The sequence below is a fragment of the Myxocyprinus asiaticus genome, chromosome 18 (genome assembly GCF_019703515.2).
Source record: "Myxocyprinus asiaticus isolate MX2 ecotype Aquarium Trade chromosome 18, UBuf_Myxa_2, whole genome shotgun sequence".
Lineage (NCBI taxonomy): Eukaryota > Metazoa > Chordata > Actinopteri > Cypriniformes > Catostomidae > Myxocyprinus > Myxocyprinus asiaticus.
Genome location: NC_059361.1, coordinates 25591231 through 25610304, shown reverse-complemented (window position 1 = coordinate 25610304; position 19074 = coordinate 25591231). Strand labels below are relative to the sequence as shown.

The window sequence follows — 19074 nt, the reverse complement described above, 5'->3', positions numbered from 1 at the left end:
CTCTTTGTTTGACATGGTTTTAGAATTCAAGTTATGTTATATGTTCAGTGTATTGGTTAGAACTAGGTCAGCCACTCTTTTCATTCTCCCTTCTGATGCGCACTGTTTAAAATACATTAGTGAACAAAGCAATTGACCCTCTGCTGTCATACTTGTCAAAAGTCTAGCCAATCTTTGCACTGAATCGGCAGGTTATACCAAGGCATGGGTATTAAAGAATTGCCCCTCTGGATATTTTAGAATAAGCACACAAAACTGTCTTCAATGGAAAGAAATTGGCTGAGCGCAGATCGCGTGCAGGTCACAGCGTTTTGGATGCTGAACTATGGGTGACATTTTCAACAGCACCGAGGTGTTCAACTGAAACCCTCTTCTGGGTCATGTCACATTTGGAAACCTGGACGACATTGAATTGACCACAGACAGGAGCCCGGCTTTGAGGATAATGATCTCCGTGGTGTACATTCTCGTGTGCGCAATAGGTTTGATTGGGAAATGGATTGTGCTCCTCGTCATGAGAGTGAATTACTGCAAACAGAGTGCCATCATTAATTTCTTCATCATGAATTTAGCTATCACAAACCTCCAGTTTGTCATGACATTGCCCTTTTGGGCGGTGGACTATGGACTTCAGCTGGCCATTTGGAGACGCCATGTGTCACTGTGATGAACATGTAAGCCAGTGCCTTCTTCCTCGCTGCTATGAGCATCACTCGATATTACTCCGTGGCTTCGGCCACCAAGAACCAGGGTTGGGTTGCACCAGCTGTGCGTAAGGTCTCACGTAAGTTGGGACGTAAAGTGTCACACTAAAGGCGTAGTCAGGGTTGAGGAGTAACGGAATGCATGTAACGGGAATACGTATTTAAAATACAAAATATTATGTAACTGTATTCCACTACAGTTACAGTTTAAATCAATGGTAATTAGAATACAGTTTCATTCAAAAAGTATTTTGATTACTGAAGAGATTACTTTGCATTTTATTGTCATTTGTTTCATTTAATATTTAGTCCTTTCAGATAGAAAACATTTATACATATAAATGATGCGATCCAAAGTGCATTTGAACAGCGGTGAAACACTTTCTTATGATGTGTTACATTCATACGAGCAGACAGAGAAGTAAGTTTGAAGTAAGTTTGGAGCAGAAGAAATAGAAATAAACCTTGTGTAAACTGTCAGCTTTAGCTAAGCTAAAATACTATTTCTAGCCATTTTACATGCACATGTTACCAGGCATGATCATATTTTTTTATCAAGAAAATTCATGTTGGATCATAATTTCTTTTTTTCTAGTAAGACATTTGATATTAGGGCAAAAATCTTATTCTTGATAATAATATTTGTATTGTTTTCCTGTAAAAATATCTAAAAATCCTTAAAACAAGATCAATTAGATTAATCTTGTTTTAGGAACAACACTGCATAAGATATTTAGGTTTTTCAGAGAATGTATTTTTAACATGTGTAATTTTGTCTTACTGTACTGGCAGAGTTTTTATAGTCAAAACAAGTGAAAAAATCTACCAGTGCTGAAGAAGTAATCCAAAGTATTTAGAATACGTTACTGACCTTGAGTAATCTAACGGAATATGTGACAAATTACATTTTACAGCATGTATTCTGTAATCTGTAGTGGAATACATTTCAAAAGTAACCCTCACAACCAAGGGCTTAGTAACTACTAGTTAGTTTGTAACTAAGTCAGTGCTTAATCTGGTTGCACCCCCTGTTCTTAAGGCAAGACTTAACTAGCAGGTCGTAAGCTCTCCATAAGTAATGCATAGTCGCATAATACGACATTTACCTGTATTTATCCAATAAACAGCCTTCAATTTTGTACACAGAAGTGTTAAAAAGACATCAATTTCAATCTGATCTGGTTACGGTTGATGTTCAAACCTTGTTTACTCACGTAACTGTCAGCTGTAATAAATTATATCCCAATTAAAATACGATACGTAATAAAGGTAGATTTGATAAATAGTATATTTGCCCTGTGTAAATAACAATATATAGGAACTGTATCTAATATAAATAAGGGGTAATAAATAAATGCTAATACAACAGGCTGGCAAAATAGACATTTATTCATCTTAATATCCTATATACTGTATATTTTGAATGTGTTGAAACTTGACACCGGGCAACGCAGCCTGAAAACTGCACCATTAGATTGGTTTCATGCTGAAGAGCTGCTTAAAAGTAAGTTTTCTCTCTCTCTCTCTCTCTCTCGTAAATGTAAACAAGTGTAAATGTCAACATCATACTGTATGTCGAAAGGACTGAGGCCTGTCACGCAAAACATCAGCTCATTGATGTCATAAATTATCAGTCTGCTTTTTTATTCCATCCGTTTAGTTTATACGTAGTGTTACATCCTACCTAAGTTTAATGGTGCAAATCTCACATATTTAGTGGTGCGTAAATGTGACTTAGTGCCCATTTACGCCACAACTAGGCTAAGTTTAAACTTACGTAAAGCTGGTGCAACCGGCCCCGAGTCCGTCCACCAGCAGCATGCTCTCTCAAATAGTTCGGTAAAGTTGGACATATATTCACAGATTCGAACTTCCCGGATCAATAACTCACTCTCGAAACGTTATTAAAACACAAACGACACCTCATCCAAACCGTAGTAAGGTAGACAACGACCTACAACCTAATTTTCATCAAAACGAGCCGTCCTCCGAGCTGGACCAATAGCATTGGTCTCTACGTGCAGCGGCTGTGAGAAGAGTGCGCAGGGACCGTCTAAAAAGTTCAACACCGAAAAGCGATACTAAAAAAAAATTAAATAACTCTTACAAAGTGTAGTGTCACCAAAATCACTTCACACATCAGTGATCTCCTGTTTGTTATACTACAACACTTAGTTTGGAAAAATGTGCTTTTGCATAATTTGGGGGAATTTTTATTGGGAAAAATATTTAATCACTTTACTCTTATGCAATGTAGTGTAACCAAAATCACTTCATACATCAGTATGTTGGTTGTACTACAACACTTAGTTTAGAAAAATGTGCTTTTGCATAATTTTGGGGAATCTGTATTAGGAAAAATATTCAATAACTTCACGCTTATACAATGTAGTGTCACCAAAATCACTTCACACATCAATGGTCTACTGTTGGTTGTACTACAATACTTAGTTTGGAGAAATGTGCTTTTGCATAATTTTGGGGAATTTTTATTAGGAAAAATATTTAATAACTTTAGGAGACCATTGATGTGTGAACTGAATTTGATGGTACTACACTGTATAAGAGTGAATTTCTTGAATATTTGTCCCAATAAAAATTTCCCCAAATTATGCAAAAACACATTTCTCCAAACTAAGTGTTGTAGTATATCCAACAGGAGATCACTGATGTGTGAAGTGAATTGGATGGTACTACACTGCATAAGAGGAAATGTATTGTATATTTTTCCCAATAAAATTCCCCAAAATTATGCAAAAGCCTTTTTCCCCTAACTAAATGTTGTAGTATAACAAACAGGAGACCACTGATGTGTGAAGTGATTTTGGTGACACTACACTTTGTAAGAGTGAAGTTATTGAATTTTTATTAGTATCGCTTTTCGGTGTTGCACTTTTTAGACGGTCCCTGCGCACTAGTCTCACAGCCACTGCACGTAGAGACCAATGCTATTGGTCCAGCTCGTTGTCTACCTTACTACGTCGTTTGTGTTTTAACTACGTTTCGCTCACGAGTTGTTGATCCGGAAAGTTCGATTCTGTGAATATATGTCCAACTTTACCGAACTCTGTCAGATGGGTTTGCGCGCTTTTATGGGTCGTGGCCTCGGTCGCTCCGACGTCTATTTTCTCCACCGTGACCAACGTGGCTGGGGAGAAGCTCTGTTTACTGAAGTTTCCCGCCGGTACAGAATCTTATTCATCTTTTAAACTCCATGGCCAAAACACTTTTTTAAGTAGTGTACTTTGGTGTGCTTTAAAAGATGAATAAGATTCTGTCTAAAAACTACCAAAGAAAAACTCCCACAAATAAGCCTTGTGCAATAGAGGGAATAATATTCTGAGTAATTTGCAGTTGGTTTGACATCTTCAGGTCAAGCGGACATGAAGTTTAATGTGTATATGAATCCGAAAATCCAACAAATGTCAAACGTAAAACTAACTTTACCTATTTCCAGTGTCCGTTTGCTTAGCGCACACTAATAGCTGCTTAAATCCATTTATATCTATTGTCTAACGAGAATGGCATTGAGAAAGAAATTGAACTATTGTATGTCAAATGGTTGTTGTGTTGACGAGGTTTTCTCAGAAATCTGGAGGTCAATACACGAAGCGCGCTGCGACACAAATGCATCCATATAAAATTAATGTCGATTTGTTAAATTGAGAAGTTTGTTCTTTAAAAATATTGCATGTATCAAAACAACATTTTTAAAACAACAACAGATCCCAGTTATTTCCAAATATTAAAACATGCAAAATTGTGAACGAAATGACATTAATCTAGATTATTGTATTGCTGTTTTGAAATGCAGACATTAATGAGTGATTATTTGATATAAATAATACACTTCTAAATGCATGTCACATACTGTATTTTAATTGGGTATCTGTTTGCCCATTTGAATCAAACAAACAATAATGACAAAACATTTATTTAAGAACACTTTACAATGAGGTTTTACTCATTAAAAGGATAGTTCACCCAAAACTGTATGTATTTCTAAAAATATAAATAATAATAATTTTTAAATTAAAAGTCATATACGGTAACATGAGTTAATGCATTATAAACTAAGATGAACAATATTATTTTGAAAAAAATAATAGTGAAAACTCATTGTTCATTAATGGTTCATGATACATGATGGATTAACTAATGTTAAACAATAGAACCTAATTGTAAAGTGTAACCATTTAAAATTACAGTAGACTGTTCTCTGCAGTTCACATCAGGTTAATGTTGTCAGCAATGTAACAACATTAACCTTTAGGTGTAGCATATCCTTTAATTAAAAGGGTCACTGTTAACCAAAAGTATACACCACACCCACAACAAATGTTTGCATCTATAACTGAAATATATATATATATATATATATATATATATTATGTTTTGATAATTTTTGTTAGAAGGGTTTCTCTTTGTGAATACACAAATAAAGATTTTAATCTACAAATAGTTGTAAAATATTTTTTATTTCTATGCTTGTTATTTGATTTTTGCATAGTGTCTGAAAACAACCATAGTGTGTGTGTTATGTCTGACCCGGGTCAGAAGTTCAAGGACTACAAGAGAGCATACATAGGGTATACATAGGCTATTCTTAGGTTTCTTATATCCCTCATTAATTGCTCTACATTAAATTACTATATTAAGTTCTAAAATAGCCTTATCCTTCTCTTCTTTTGTGTGTGTATATTGTTTTTGCTCCACGTTATGCCCAAGTCTCTTGCAGATGCCCAGCATTCAGGTGAGGCCCTGATGTCCCTGTGCCTTGTAGAACAATACTATCTGTGTGTTCTGATTTATAATCTTTTCTATAGGGATTGTTAATAGTTACAGAGGCATGTGATTGGGCTAAAGTTAGTGGGAGACATCAACATCCACTGTGCCAGAAAGGGAACCTCATGAGCATCATTATAAGAACCTCACAGCCCTGACAGACAACTGCACCAGTGATTAAAAGGGAATGTTATTATGTCTCGTTAATGACTGGTGTTGAAAAGCCAGTCTGTGTTTACATAAGATTAGAGTACATTTTATTTAGGCCTATCATTATCTTGTGGGAGAGGCAATTGCAGTGTTGCATTAAAGTATCTTTTCTTTTTTTTTTTTTTTTTAACTCAAATGAAATGTTAGAAAACATAAGCAGACCTTACATAATAATTTTGCATATGACTATAACATTTTTTGTTTTGAATTTGGACTAACGACCTGTCTTCCTTATTTTAGAATTGTGGAGTTGCAAATCTGACTTCGTTTTGATTGGATTTGAATGACCCTTCTATTAGACATAGCTTCCCTCAACAATATATACCTAAATATGAAAGTATTTCACTTACTGTACATATACACTTGAAAACCATAGTGCACAAGTTCTGTGATGCTCCAGCAGGGGCTTGGTGAATGGTGTTTATAATCTGACAGTGACGCGAAAAAAGTGCGTCATAGCAACGCAGCGCGGCTCCTTCACCCTGTGTGAATGAAATCAGAGCTGGCGATGCCTGGATTTGATTTTCCAGCTATTTTTATTGTTTAATCTGTGAATGGCGCCTAAACAGGACCCTAAACCTAAATTTCAAGAAGGTAAGATACCTTGTAAAAAAGCTATGTCTCCTCGAAAGGAGCCATCAATTGCTCAGTGCATCCTGTGCAGTGGAAGCGCGCGCTACATCCGCACAATGGCGCGCGCTATCGCAACAGTGAGATGTGTGGATGTGTATGAAAACAAGTCTTTAGTCACGCAGTGCTTATGGTGTTTTTTTAATCCTGTTGATTTATACGTCAACCTGCAAATGCAGGTTTTCCATTATACGTGACAGTCTTTATACACGCAAGCAGCTACCTGTTTCCGAAACAACACATTAGCTGGTGTCTATGTAGCGCGTTAGCTCGTAGCAGGCCTTGTTTACAGCATTCTCGCATCATAGCATGAAGATAGATTATTAAAGTCCTAGCGGTATTTATTTTTTATTATATTTGGAATGTCCACACAGAACTGGCTTAATGTTATTAACATCGCTAATGAGACAGGCGAGAGATCTAGTTTCAAAAAAGTAAATGTTACATTTTAAACAATTGGTGCATTGGCGGAATATTTGAGATGCCTCACAGAACTGCAGGAAATATGAATGCACGAGTTGGGGGTTGTGGCACAACAGGCATCTTGTCAAACAGCACAAATGCTCTGCAAAAATTTCACCTTGCACGTGATCCTGTGTTCATGCAACAGTTCATATTCATATATAAGAAAAGCTTTTAAAATATGTATGTATTTACTTCTGATGCATTTCAGGTGAACGAGTGCTGTGCTTTCATGGGCCATTGCTATATGAAGCTAAGGTATCTGTCTGAATCATTCTGTTATTTATGCATCATATGCATAAAGGCCTTCAAAAGCATGTTTGATATTTTGGTAGCGTAGCAATAACAGAAAGAGATATTCCTTTTTTGTGTGTGTGTGTGTAAATGTAGTCCATGTGTTTGATGTACTGGTTTTGTAGATCTGGGTTAATGCTTTTGAGAAATATATTTATTGTACTATACCAGTGTTTCCCAACCTTTTTTCTGCCACGGCACACTTTTTACAACTAAAAAAATTCTACGGCACACCACTATCCCACATAGGCTAACCATCGTCAATATTTTTCCTTTTCAAGAACTTGTCCATGTTTTCTGTCCTTCTTAGTAGCGTGTTTATTTGTAATGTTTGAAATTCGGCTATGCAAAAAAAACAAGTCACATAGGTAGGCTACGCTGTGTGAGGTCACAGGTGGTAAGAGCACTAAATGGGTAATGAAAAAACAACAAATTTGCTGCTTTTCTAATTGTAGATTTGTTCTTGCAATGCCACAACAAATTACAGGGATACAAACTCATGAGGGGCGAAAAAGGTAAGACAATCACTGGTCCACAAAAATTTTTTTCTGGGGATATTTTTTTTTTAAAGAAGATAAGAGCACCAATTCCAGCTATTATAGTGATTCAAGTTTATTTAAGTTTACAGCTGTGCAGAATTAGTGGCAAAATAAAGAGTATTTTGGTGAGGCTTGCTTCTGTTTCACAAATTTGTTCAATTTTTAACCGATTAGTTCAGTGACCCCTTCTGGAAATGTCATTAGGTGGCGACAAATGAGCGTCTTATGTGCTATGAGTGAGTCATTGAATCATTTTGAGTCGTTCATGACTGAAATCTACCAAGAGACTTTATAGTGTTTAAACATTAAAAGAACAAAGCAGATCTTTAGTCTTCCTTCAGTCTGAACATTATTTTTCATCCAAAAAGACAACAATAATCGTCTAATAATAGTGAGTGTCAATAACGTCCTTACCTTCTCCTTTATTAAAACCTGCATGGCTACAAATCTGTTGACTTCAGTATAAGAACTATAAACACAAAGCAGATCTACAGTATCATTTTCCTACAGTAGCCTATTTAAACTGCTGAGCATGGCTTTTATCAGAAAAGACCACAATAATAGACAAATAATAATCATTTTGAGTTTCAATAATGTTCTTTCATTATTGTAAAGGGCATTTCACATGAGTTGAGTCGGCGTCAACGCTCCGTTCAACGCAAGCGTCAAGCGCCGCATTGCCCTCCACATGACAAGAGTTGCAGAAAGCGTCACAGAGGGGCGATTTTACGGTTTGCCACGTAGAAAAGCGGGAGGTGTGCATAATAAACATTGAAAACGTATTTGGGAGAGAGAAAAAAAGCTTGCAGTTGCTTTGATAGCAGAAAGTAATAAAAGGACTCGTTTATGTTTAGGTCTAAGTGTTTTCTTGGTGAATTTAAATTAGTTCAATAACTGGGGTCTCTGATATTTGTAAATGATAAGGTAATATTTAATTAAAAGAAATTATGAGACATTCAATGTCTCCACAAATTTGGACAGTTTTTAAATATTTCTTGTTGCTTAGTACTCTCAAAGACATTACTGGTGAAGCAAAAAGGTGTGTGTGAAAAACACTTTGGTGTAAAGTGGCGTCACTTCATAGACTTCAATGTATTCTGTAGCGCTGACGCGAGTCATGTGAAAGACCCTTAATGTGTATAAATATCAGTCACATTTGCACATTAATCATTGCTCTTCACAATTACAAAAGTAACCGATTCAAAACGGCGAATTTCTCAGAAAGGTGAGGAGTTTGGATCCCTTAAATTATCTTTTTTTTTTTTTTTCATGCATTTATTTATTTTGTGGAATTTGATAATTTTCCATGGCACACCTGACAATCTTTCATGGCACACAGTGGTTGGGAAACACTGTACTATACAGTTGAAGTCAGAAGTTTACATACACTTAGGTTGAAGTCATTAAAAGTCATTTAACCACTCCACAGATTTTATATTAGTAAACTATATTTTTGGCAAGTTGTTTAAGACATCTACTTTGCATGACACAAGTAATTTTTCATACAATTGTTTACAGACATATTGTTTCACTTTTAATTGTCTAAATCACAATTCCAGTGGGTCAGAAGTTTACATACACTAAGTTAACTGTGCCTTTAAGCAGCTTGGAAAATTCCAGAAAATGATGTCAAGCCTTTAGGCAATTAGCCAATTATCTTATTGGGCTAATTGGAGGTGTACCTGTGGATGTATTTTAAGGCCTACCTTCAAACTCAGTGCCTCTTTGCTTGACATCATGGGAAAGTCAAAAGGAATCAGCCAAGACCTCAGAAAACATTGTGGACCTCCACAAGTTTGGTTCATCCTTGGGAGCAATTTCCAAACAACTGAAGGTATCACGTTCATCTATACAAACAATACTACGCAAGTATAAACACCATGGGACCACGCAGCCATCATACTGCTCAGGAAGGAGACTCATTCTGTCTCCTAGAGATGAACGTAGATTGGTGTGAAAAGTGCAAATCAATCCCAGAACAAGAGCAAAGGACCTTGGGAAGATGCTGGAGGAAACAGGTAGACAAGTATCTATATCCACAGTAAAATGAGTCCCATATTGTCATAACCTGAAAGGCTGCTCAGCAAGGAAGAAGCCACTGCTCCAAAACCACCATAAAAAAGCCAGACTACGGTTTGCAAGTGCACATGGGGATAAAGATCATACTTTTTGGAGAAATATCCTCTGGTCTGATGAAACAAAAATTGAACTGTTTGTCCATAATGACTATCGTTATGTTTGGAGGAAAAAGGGTGAGGCTTGCAAGCCGAAGAACACCATCCCAACCGAGAAGCAAGGGGGTGGCAGCATCATATTGTGGGGGTGCTTTGCTGCAGGAGGGACTGCAGCAAAATAGATGGCATCATGAGGAAGGAAAATTATGTAGATATATTGAAGCAACATCTCAAGACATCAGCCTGGAAGTTAAAGCTCGGTCTTCAAATGGGTCTTCCAAATGGACAATGACCCCAAGCATACCTCCAAAGTTGCGGCAAAATGGCTTGAGGACATTAAAGTCAAGGTATTAGAGTGTCCATCACAAATGCCCTGACCTCAATCCGATAGGAAATTTGTGGGCAGAACTGAAAAAACGTGTGCGAGCAAGGAGGCCTACAAACTTGATTCAGTTACACCAATTCTGTCTGGAGGAATGGGCCAAAATTCCAGCAACTTATTGTGAGAAGCTTGTGCAAGGCTACCCAAAAAGTTTGACCCAAGTTAAACAATTTAAAGGCAATGCTACCAAATACTAACAAAGTGTATATGAACTTCTGACCCACTGGGAATGTGATGAAAGAAATAAAAGCTGAAATAAATCATTCTCTCTACTATTATTCTGATATTTCACATTCTTAAAATAAAGTAGTGATCCTAACTAAGACAGGGAAAGTTTTCTATGATTAAATGTCAGGAATTGTGAAAAACTGAGTTTAAATGTATTTGGCTAAGGTGTATGTAAAGTTCTGACTTCAACTGTGCATATATATATATATATGTATGTATGTATGTATGTATGTATGTGTATATGTATATATATATATATATATATATATATATATGTATGTATATGTGTATATATTATACACTGGTGGCCAAAAGTTTAGAATAATGTATGGATTTTGCCGTTTCTGAAGGAATTTGGTACTTTAATTCACCAAAGTGGCATTCAACTGATCACAAAGTATAGTCAGGACATTACTGATGTAAAAAAACAGCACCATCACTATTAAATTTTTGTTAAAATTTTTTTATCAAATCTAGACAGGCCCCATTTCCAGCAGCCATCACTCCAACAACTTATCCTTGAGTAATCATGCTAAATTGATAATTTGGTACTAGAAAATCACTTGCCATTATATCAAACACAGTTGAAAGCTATTTGGTTTGTTAAATGAAGCTTAACATTGTCTTTGTGTTTGTTTTTGAGTTGCCACAGTATGCAATAGACTGGCATGTTTTAAGGTCAATATTAGGTCAAAAATGGCAAAAAAAGAAACCGCTTTCTCTAGAAACTCATCAGTCAATCATTGTTTTGAGGAATGAAGGCTATACAATGCTTGAAATTGCCAACAGACTGAAGATTTCATACAAAGGTGTACACTGCAGTCTTCAAAGACAAAGGACAACTGGCTCTAATAAGGACAGAAAGAGATGTAGAAGGCCAGATGTACAACTAAACAAGAGGATAAGTACATCAGAGTCTTTTGTTTGAGAAATATACGCCTCGCATGTCCTCAGCTGAGAGCTTCATTGAATTCTACCCGCTCAACACCAGTTTCATGTACAACAGTAAAGAGAAGACTCAGGGGTGCAGGCCTTATGGAAAGAATTGCAAAGAAAAAGCCACTTTTGAAACAGAAAAACAAAAAGAAAAGGTTAGAGTGGGCAAAGAAACACAGACATTGAACAACAGATAATTGGAAAGAGTGTTATGGATCTTAACTCCAGTGAGCTTTTGTGGGATCAGCTAGACTGTAAGGTGCGTGAGAAGTGCCCGACAAGACAGCCACATCTATGGCAAGTGCTACAGGAAGCGTTGGGGTGAAATGTCACCTGAGTATCTGGACAAACTGACAGCTAGAATGCCAAGGATCTGCAAAGCTGTCATTGCTGCATGTGGAGGATTTTTTGATGAAAACTCTTTGAAGAAGTTTTTTTCAAATTGTAATAGTAATTTTTCACGTTATTAATGTCCTGACTGTACATTGTGATCAACTGAATGCCACTTTGGTGAATAAAAGTACCAATTTCTTTACATAAGCACAAAATCTGTACATTATTCCAAACTTTTGGCTGCCAGTGTGTGTATATCTATTCAATGACAGCACTTGATTAAGGGCACAGCATTTGGCCATACTTTCCATGTTTTGTCTGGTTGTGAATGAAGATTCAGGATTAGTTTTTTTTTTTTTGTTTCACTTTTAATGTGAAGAGTATGTGATTGTACATTAGTTGTTTAGTGTAATTTCATCATTCTTGGTGAAAATGTCAACATTATTTAAACTCTGTTGCCCTTTTGTGCACTTTAGTTGTCTAATAATTTTGTGGTTTACTGTGTTTGAACTCTCTTTCTCTGAAAGATGCGTATATGTATTTCTTATTGCTCTTTGCAGTGTGTAAAAATCAATATCAAGGACAAACAAGTGAAATACTTCATTCATTACAGCGGATGGAATAAAAAGTAAGTTTTCGTTGCTTTCTGGTATGACTGAGTTCCTTTTTTAAAATGAGTTGTAGCTAGGATGACAAGATTAACATCCCTAATATTGTAAGTTGAATAGCTGAAGTGGTAAAAGTGGTCCACGAGGACCGTGTTTATACTTTTACGTTTATATTTTGTTATATTTTAACATGAATCAAAGTTACAGCTGGATCAGTTAATTTAAAGAGTGTATGTTCGATGTGTTTCTAGCTGGGACGAATGGGTTCCTGAAAGCCGTGTGCTCAAATATGTGGACAGTAACCTGCAGAAACAGAAAGAGCTTCAAAAGGCAAACCAGTGAGTTCCACACATGAATAGTTCATGATAACAGTGCTTAAAGGGATAGTTCACCCCAAAATGAAAATTCTCTCATTTACTCACTTTTATGAAATCCCAGATGTGTATGACTTTCTGTCTGACATAGATGTTTAAAAGAAAATTTCAGTTCTGTAGGTCCATACAATGCAAGTGAATGGTGGCCAGAACTTTGAAGGTCCAAAAATCAGTGATATGATAGGTGTGGGTGAGAAACAGTTCAATATTTAAGTCCTTTTTTTTACTATAAATTCTCCTCACTGCCCAGAAGGTGGCAAAAACAAAAGAAGAATGTGAAAGTGGAGATTTATAGTAAAGGACTTAACTATTGAACCGTTTATCACCCACAACTATTATATCATTTCTAAAGACATAGATTTAACCTCTGGGGTAATATGAAATCTTCTTTTATGCTGCCTTTATATGCTTTTTGAACCTTCAAAGTTCTGGCCACCATTCACTTGGATATTCTTCCAAAAATCTTTGTGTTCAGCAGAATAAAAGTATCACATCTGGGATGGCATGAGGTTGAGTAAATGATGAGAGAATTTTCATTTTTGGGTGAACTATCCCTTTAAGACTACCCTTTGAACTTATCTTACATGAAGAAAATGAAAATGTGCAAAAAATTAAAACAAGTGGTTCCTGACATACACATTTCAAACAAATAAAATCAAGTTGGGTCATATTAATGCAAAGCAAACTTCCATACCTTTATTATTCTCTTTTACTGTTATTCCAGTGGCACAAACAATGGTGTATTATTTCCTGTGATGCATGTTTGTCTTTCATTAAGAACATGTCTTATGCTATTTTATTCAGAGACCATTATGTTGAGGGAAGGATGAGGGGTGTCGCACCGAGCAAGAAGATCGCTGCTGTGCAGCAAAAAAATGTAGATGTGTGAGTGTTACTTTGTTGAAGTACCCTCAAATGAACTCTGCAAATGAACTGACAGAACTGCAAGCTCATATCAGTTAGTTGTATGTTTACTGGTGTATGTTTAACTTTGTGTTTTATGTTCTTTTCACTAGAAAAACCAAAAAGAACAAGCAAAAGAGTAAGTTCTGTTTCCCCTTGCAAATACCAATGTATTTTAACCAGTGTTTTGAAACTGTTTGTTGAGTGTAATTGTAATTAAATACTGTACGTATGTACATATGCCCCTGTCTGTCCAAATATTTTATCTAGATTTGTTCAGAGTTGCATAAATGTTATTGGATGCTTAAGTAAATTCTAAGCAAGATTACCAAAAATAAAAGAAATGGTATGGATAAATTAAAGGAGAGTTTACTCTTGGTTAAACTTGGTTTATAAATGTAATATGTAGTGGCTGACTGTTGCTGCTAACAAGCTTTTTCTTGTATTTGCTTTTCAGCACCAGGAGCTGGAGAAGGTACCAGCACTGGGGACATGCCTCACCCCCCACGCAAGAAAAGGGCACGTGTTGACCCAACTGTGGAGAGTGTATGTCAGTTTAAAGCCTATTGAAAACTGAATCTTGGGGCCAATATCTTAACTATCTTTATTTTAAAGTTAAAAGTGAAGCTGTTTTTACTCCAAAAATGGTTTTGTTCACAGGAGGAGACTTTCATCAACAGAGTAGAGGTGAAGGTAAAAATTCCTGAAGAGTTAAAACCATGGCTGGTAGATGACTGGGACCTGATCACTAGACAGAAGCAGGTAATCACAAACCACCTCATGTCTTCAATCTCATCCAAATCCGTACTCTTATTTGGAGCCTGCATACTGTGTGGCTCATCATTATGTAACAATATTGCACAATAGCATGGTGGAAATGTTGTGTAAAGCAACAACTATACAGAGAAGAGACAAAAATATACGATTGGGTTACACTTGTCCATTTACAGAGATTGTCAGCTATGACAATACAAGTGACCTCTCTTCAGCCATTGAATTGTAAATAAATCCTTGACGAAAATAAAAGATGGATCTAATATGCATAGGACTGAACTAATTTCTTGCATAATTGCTGCATCAGAATACTTTTTTACATTTACATTACATTTATGCATTTGGCAGATGCTTTTATCCAAAGCGACTTACAGTGCACTTATTACAGGGACAGTCCCCCTGGAGCAACCTGGAGTTAAGTGCCTTGCTCAAGGACACAATGGTGGTGGCTGTGGGGATTGAACCAGCAACCTGATTACCAGTTATGTGCTTTAGCCCACTATGCCACCACCACACCATACTACTGACATATTGCTGAGAAACCAGTTGTGTAATAATGTGTAGTTAATTATTTATTTTTTTAAACCCAGCCCATATATAATACCCTAGCCCAGTGGTTCTCAAAGTGTGGAGGTATTGTAAGAGGGGTGCAGAAGTCTGCCCTGTTCTCAATTCTCATTCACTTTCACATAAAAAAAAATGTGGCAATACATGCAAGAACCAATGTGGGCAATTTCTTTTCCTCCGCCTTATTCTCAAGCTTTGTTAACACTTTCGCCTTGCACTGCAATGCGTCCTGTGCATGCAGCTCTCGAAAAAAGGAGCTTATATAAACAGATGAAATTTTTTCTTTTTTCGAAGTGGGACGTGCCCAAAAAAAATGAGAACCACTGCCCTACCCGCATCTTGCCTATTGTTCATGTGGTGTCATTAATACTTCTTCCCATTTGAAAATCCTTTAGGAATAACTGGAGTATCTGAATCTAGAGTAATGTAATATATCGGTCATCTGAGTTTTGAAAGATGATGTGAAATGATGTACAGACATCAGCTCAGACACAATGCATTGTGGGAATATTTATGCAGTTTTGTTTAATTTGTTTAGCTTTTCCACTTGCCTGCAAAAAAGAATGTGGATGCTATCCTGGAGGACTATGCAAATTACAAGAAATCAAGGGGCAAGTATGTTTGTTTGTGAAAACTTTTAGTTATCCAGTTAATTGGAATCACAGTTGAAATTCATTAAATGTTCATGTAGAGTCTTTTTAACAAGATATTTGATGTCTTTACTCAGAGAATGTGCCGTGAATGAGGTGGTCGCTGGAATTCGTGAGTACTTCAATGTCATGTTGGGCACACAGCTTCTCTACAAATTTGAGAGGCCGCAGTATGCAGAGATCTTGGCAAATCATCCAGACACGTCTATGTCTCAGATCTACGGGGCATCACACCTACTTAGGCTTTTTGGTAAAAATGCTAAATGTATTTTGAAACCTAATTGTATCTTTAAAAATTACTTAACATTTTGTATCACATTAAAATATTTTAAAGCAAAGTGACAACTGTGAGCTTTAAATATTACAAACTATTAGATAGAGTTTTTATATATATATATATATATATATATATATATATATACAGTGCATCCGGAAAGTATTCACAGCGCTTCACTTTTTCCACATTTTGTTATGTTACAGCCTTATTCCAAAATGGATTAAATTCATTATTTTCCTCAAAATTCTACAAACAATACCCCATAATGACAACATGAAAGAAGTTTGTTTGAAATCTTTGCAAATGTATTAAAAATAAAAAATGAAAAAGAAAACAAAAATCACATGTACGTAAGTATTCACAGCCTTTGCTCAATACTTTGTTCAAGCACCTTTGGCACCAATTACAGCCTCAAGTCTTTGAGTATGATGCTACAAGCTTGGCACACCTATTTTTGGGCAGTTTCTCCCATTCTTCTTTGCAGGACCTCTCAAGCTCCATCAGGTTGGATGGTGAGCGTCGGTGCACAGCCATTTTCAGATCTCTCCAGAGATGTTCAATCGGGTTCAAGTCTGGGCTCTGGCTGGGCCACTCAGGGACATTCACAGAGTTGTCCCGGAGCCACTCCTTTGTTATCTTGGCTGTGTGCTTAGGGTCGTTGTCCTGTTGGAAGATCAACCGTCACCCCAGTCTGAGGTCCAGAGCGCTCTGGAGCAGGTTTTCATCAAGGATGTCTCTGTACATTGCTGCATTCATCTTTCCCTCGATCCTGACTAGTCTCCCAGTTCCTGCCGCTGAAAAATGCTGCCACCACCATGCTTCACTGTAGGGATGGTATTGGCCAGGTGATGAGCGGTGCTTGGTTTCCTCCAGACATGACGCTTGCCATTCAGGCCAAAGAGTTCAATCTTTGTTTCTCATGGTCTGAGAGTCCTTCAGGTGCCTTTTGGCAAACTCCAGGTGGGCTGTCATGTGCCTTTTACTGAGGAGTGGCTTCCGTCTGGCCACTCTACCATACAGGCCTGATTGGTAGAGTGCTGCAGAGATGGTTGTTCTTCTGGAAGGTTCTCCTCTCTCCACAGAGAAATGCTGGAGCTCTGTCAGAGTGACCATCAGGTTCTTGGTCACCTCCCTGACTAAGGCCCTTCTCCCCCGATCGCTCAGTTTGGCCAGGCGGCCAGCTCTAGGAAGAGTCCTGGTGGTTCCAAACTTCTTCCATTTACGGATGATGGAGGCCACTGTGTTCATTGGGACATTCAATGCTGCAGAAATTTTTCTGTACCCTTCCCCAGATCTGTGCCTCGATACAATCCTGTTTCGGAGGTCTACAGACAATTCCTTGGACTTCATGGCTTGGTTTGTTCTCTGACATGCACTGTTAACTGTGGGACCTTATATAGACAGGTGTGTGCCTTTCCAAATCTTGTCCAATCAACTGAATTTATCACAGATGGACTCCAATCAAGTTGTAGAAACATCTCAAGGATGATCAGTGGAAACAGGACGCACCTGAGCTCAGTTTTGAGTGTCATGGCAAAGGCTGTGAATACTTATGTACATATGATTTTTCGTTTTTTTTTATTTTTAATAAATTTGCAAAGATTTCAAACAAACTTCTTTCACGTTGTCATTATGGGGTAATGTTTGTAGAATTTTGAGGAAAATAATGAATTTAATCCATTTTGGAATAAGGCTGTAACATAACAAAATGTGGAAAAAGTGAAGCGCTGTGAATACTTTCCGGATGCACTGTATATAAATAAGGGATGGTTCACCCAAAAATGAAAATTCTCTTATTTACTCACCCTCATGCCATCCTAGATGTGTATGACTGACTTTCTTCTGCAGAACACAAATGAAGATTTTTGGAAGAATATCTCAGCTCTGTAAGTCCATATAATGCAAGTGAAGGGTGGCCAGAACATAAGCAGTCACCTTGGCAGTCATGGTTTCAAGCTCGATTACACTTCATAGATCCATCTAGCGGTCTGCGCATGCATCAAGCACTTGGAAGTGTAATCGAGCTTGAAATCATTGTGTCTAGAAACTGCAATGGCAAGATTTACAGTGAAAAAGGAGTTACATTTTGGTCTGTTCCCACTCAAAACCGACTAGGTTGCTTCAAAAGACCTGGATTAAACCATTTGGATTCCTTTTTTGCTTTTTGGATCTCCAAAGGTTTTATCACCATTCACTTACAGAGCTGAGATATTCTTCTAAAAATCTTTTTTTATGTTCTTCAGAAAAAAGAAAATCATACACATTTGGGATGGTATGAGGGGTGAGTAAATGATGAGTTTATTGTAATTTTTGTGGTGAACTATTCATTTAAACTTTAATTTGAGCTAGTGTTTGATCATGTGTTCTTTGATGTTTGACAGTAAGAATTGGTGCAATGCTGGCTTACACACCTCTGGATGAGAAGTGTCTAGCCCTACTTCTTAGCTACCTGCAGGATTTTTTGAAGTAAGTGGAAATATATTTTTTAAATCAATTCTTTGAGAGTATGATTTCTGAGGCTGCTGTGAGACAGATTACACTGATTAAAACTGCTGTTAGTTGTGGGTGAATAGTGACTAACTAGTTTTAAATTATGCTGATTAATGTTATAAACCTGCTACAAGAACTGCAGAAATATTTGTGAATTTCTGTCACATTTTATGTTCTGAAAATGGAATTCCTGTAATTGAAATGTAATTACTAACTGACATGTGCAAAGATTTAGTGCAAACTTGTATTTTTTGATTTAGGTATTTGGTGAAGAATTCATCGTCGCTGTTCAATGCCAGTGACTATGAGGTTGCACCTCCAGAATATCACCGCAAAGCTGTCTGAGGGCAAAGCCAGTGAGGATGTTTGGTGCTATGTTCTGATTACCATTTTTTATTATTTTATTTTTAAATCCCTTTATCAGTCTTCTGGAAGATTTTAGTGCATAAAACATTAAACATCAGTCAGTAAAAGCAGGTTCATCATTTGATTGTGTATAATGTTTTTTTGTTTTTGTTTTTTATCTGGAATTCCAAATAATCTGATAGGATTCAGGATTAATACTAAATCTCTTTGGAAAGCTGCTCTTAATTGCTCCCACTTTATTGATGCATATGGTTTATGTAATATTGATAAACAGAACCTGGTCATATATTATTTAAATTCTGCATCATTATTTTTTTTTTTTTTTTTTTTTTATATATATAAACGTCTTTCAATAAACTGTCTTTATTGGTTTTGACTTCATTTTTAA

At 36.7% G+C, this 19074-nt stretch overlaps 1 protein-coding gene and 1 pseudogene across 1 annotated transcript; both read left to right on the top strand.

Moving 5' to 3' along the window:
• Positions 1 to 364: 364 nt before the first annotated feature.
• Positions 365 to 5559, top strand: LOC127456133 (relaxin-3 receptor 1-like; annotated as a pseudogene).
• A 572-nt stretch (positions 5560 to 6131) lies between these two features.
• Positions 6132 to 19048, top strand: LOC127456005 (mortality factor 4-like protein 1). Its single transcript, XM_051724276.1, has 12 exons — positions 6132 to 6293; positions 7003 to 7049; positions 12238 to 12305; positions 12537 to 12623; positions 13464 to 13544; positions 13676 to 13701; positions 14020 to 14108; positions 14223 to 14324; positions 15442 to 15518; positions 15631 to 15803; positions 18212 to 18296; positions 18581 to 19048. The coding sequence occupies exons 1-12, from the start codon at positions 6254 to 6256 to the stop codon at positions 18663 to 18665; spliced, it is 960 nt and encodes a 319-aa protein (XP_051580236.1). The 5' UTR covers positions 6132 to 6253; the 3' UTR covers positions 18666 to 19048.
• Positions 19049 to 19074: the final 26 nt, after the last annotated feature.

Bases quoted from the DNA above. Each gene is read 5' to 3' on its own strand.
- LOC127456005 (XM_051724276.1), top strand. From the start codon at position 6,254: ATGGCGCCTAAACAGGACCCTAAACCTAAATTTCAAGAAG. The intron at 15,519-15,630 runs GTATGTTTGTTT...GTCTTTACTCAG, and splicing joins TACAAGAAATCAAGGGGCAA to AGAATGTGCCGTGAATGAGG. The intron at 18,297-18,580 runs GTAAGTGGAAAT...TTTTTGATTTAG, and splicing joins TACCTGCAGGATTTTTTGAA to GTATTTGGTGAAGAATTCAT.